General features: G+C 29.6%; 1 protein-coding gene across 1 annotated transcript in view; it reads right to left on the reverse strand.

Moving 5' to 3' along the window:
• LOC106468217 (AP-2 complex subunit mu) overlaps positions 1-1585 on the reverse strand; it is a 57481-nt gene that overhangs the window by 7142 nt on the left and 48754 nt on the right. Inside the window, exon 6 of the mRNA XM_013928631.2 lies at positions 658-780. Within this exon, the coding sequence (XP_013784085.2) occupies positions 658-780 (123 nt within the window). The remainder of the gene's footprint in view (positions 1-657; positions 781-1585) is intronic.

Raw genomic sequence — 1585 nt, forward strand, 5'->3', positions numbered from 1 at the left:
ACTTTGTACCCAGTTGCTGCTTTATGTAGGTCACTATGCCTTTTCAAATTTCAAAAAACAATCCAATCATTAATTTGAAACTACATGCTCAATGCTTCCATACACTAATGTTGTACACTCTATTCAATACAATCCTTATATACGTTATATTTCACATTTTTTGCAAAAGCATAGTAATCACAAACTAATACAACAATCTTTATGTTAATAAATAACATACTTCAATTTTCTGTCCAATAAGAGAAGGCTTAAAGTGGAGGGTAGTCACATGATCAGCACACATTTTGAAGTGGTGTGAAAATGAAAGGGTATAAAAGACTGGTGCACTGTTAGTGAAACTTTTTAGCAATGCTTAGAGATAACTTTGGGTTAGAGGAGATAGTACCATTTTTGGGAAGAAAAAATGTTTGAAGTTTATTTAGGAGGTTTTAGAGATTACACAAACGAATTTTGAGATTTTTGAGATGAAAAAAATTTTGTTAATCTTATCATGAAAATCACTTTGCACTCGAGCTAAGTAAAAAAAAAAAGACAAAATATTCATGGATAAATGTATATTAAAAATACGTTATTAAAAAATCTGATATTATTTTGTACAAAAGACGTCAATTCGACTGATCTCGGAACAAGAGAGCTAAATTGAAATTTAGAGCATACCTCATCAATTCAAACTCCCCATCAGGTGGAATAAAACTGATGCTGTGTTCACTCTCAAATTTACTCAACTTCACACACTGATGAAACTGACAATCATCTATAGCAATTGATGTCTTCCCCGAACTAAAGAAATGGTTAAATATTTCTTTCAGGAGAAATGAGCTGTTAAATCACATCTCAAAAACAAAAATCTTTCCCTGATAAATTATACCTCATAAAAATCTTTCACTAATAAATTATACCTCATAAAAATCTTTCACTAATAAATTATACCTCATAAAAATCTTTCACTAATAAATTATACTTCATAAAAAATCTTTCACTAATAAATCATTTCTCACAAATAACTTTTTCTAATAATACTTTTCTCTGATAAATAAAAGATTTCAAACTCCTTTCCCTAATAAATCATACCTCATAAACAAATGTATTCACTTATAAATCACTGCTCACAAATAATTATCTTTCCCCAATAAAACACTGCACAAATAAGTTCCTAATAAATCATACCTCACAAACAAACAATTTTCCTTAATAATCTCATACAAATATTTTTCCATAATAAATCACATCACATAATCAGATATAACAATGTTCTGGGACAATATGAGATCTATTGGTCCATCTCAGCTGTTCCATCCTCTAAACTAAATTAAAATAATTAAACATTTTTCTTTATCATTCACATATTTATCAACCTTTTTCTTAAACTCACTTAAATTTACTGCCTCTACAACATCTGAAGGCAACCCATTCTAAAGGCCAACCACCCTGTTAGGAAAATGAAACTGTCTTAGCTGAAGATGACTCCAATCTTGCCAAAATTTATATTTGTGTCCCCTAGCCCTACTATTCTCACTGTTAAATATGAAAAAAGATGATCCATCAACACTATCAATTCCCTTTACAATCTTATAATCCTCAATCA

Source organism: Limulus polyphemus, unplaced genomic scaffold (assembly GCF_000517525.1).
Source record: "Limulus polyphemus unplaced genomic scaffold, Limulus_polyphemus-2.1.2 Scaffold2918, whole genome shotgun sequence".
Taxonomy (NCBI): Eukaryota; Metazoa; Arthropoda; class Merostomata; order Xiphosura; family Limulidae; genus Limulus; species Limulus polyphemus.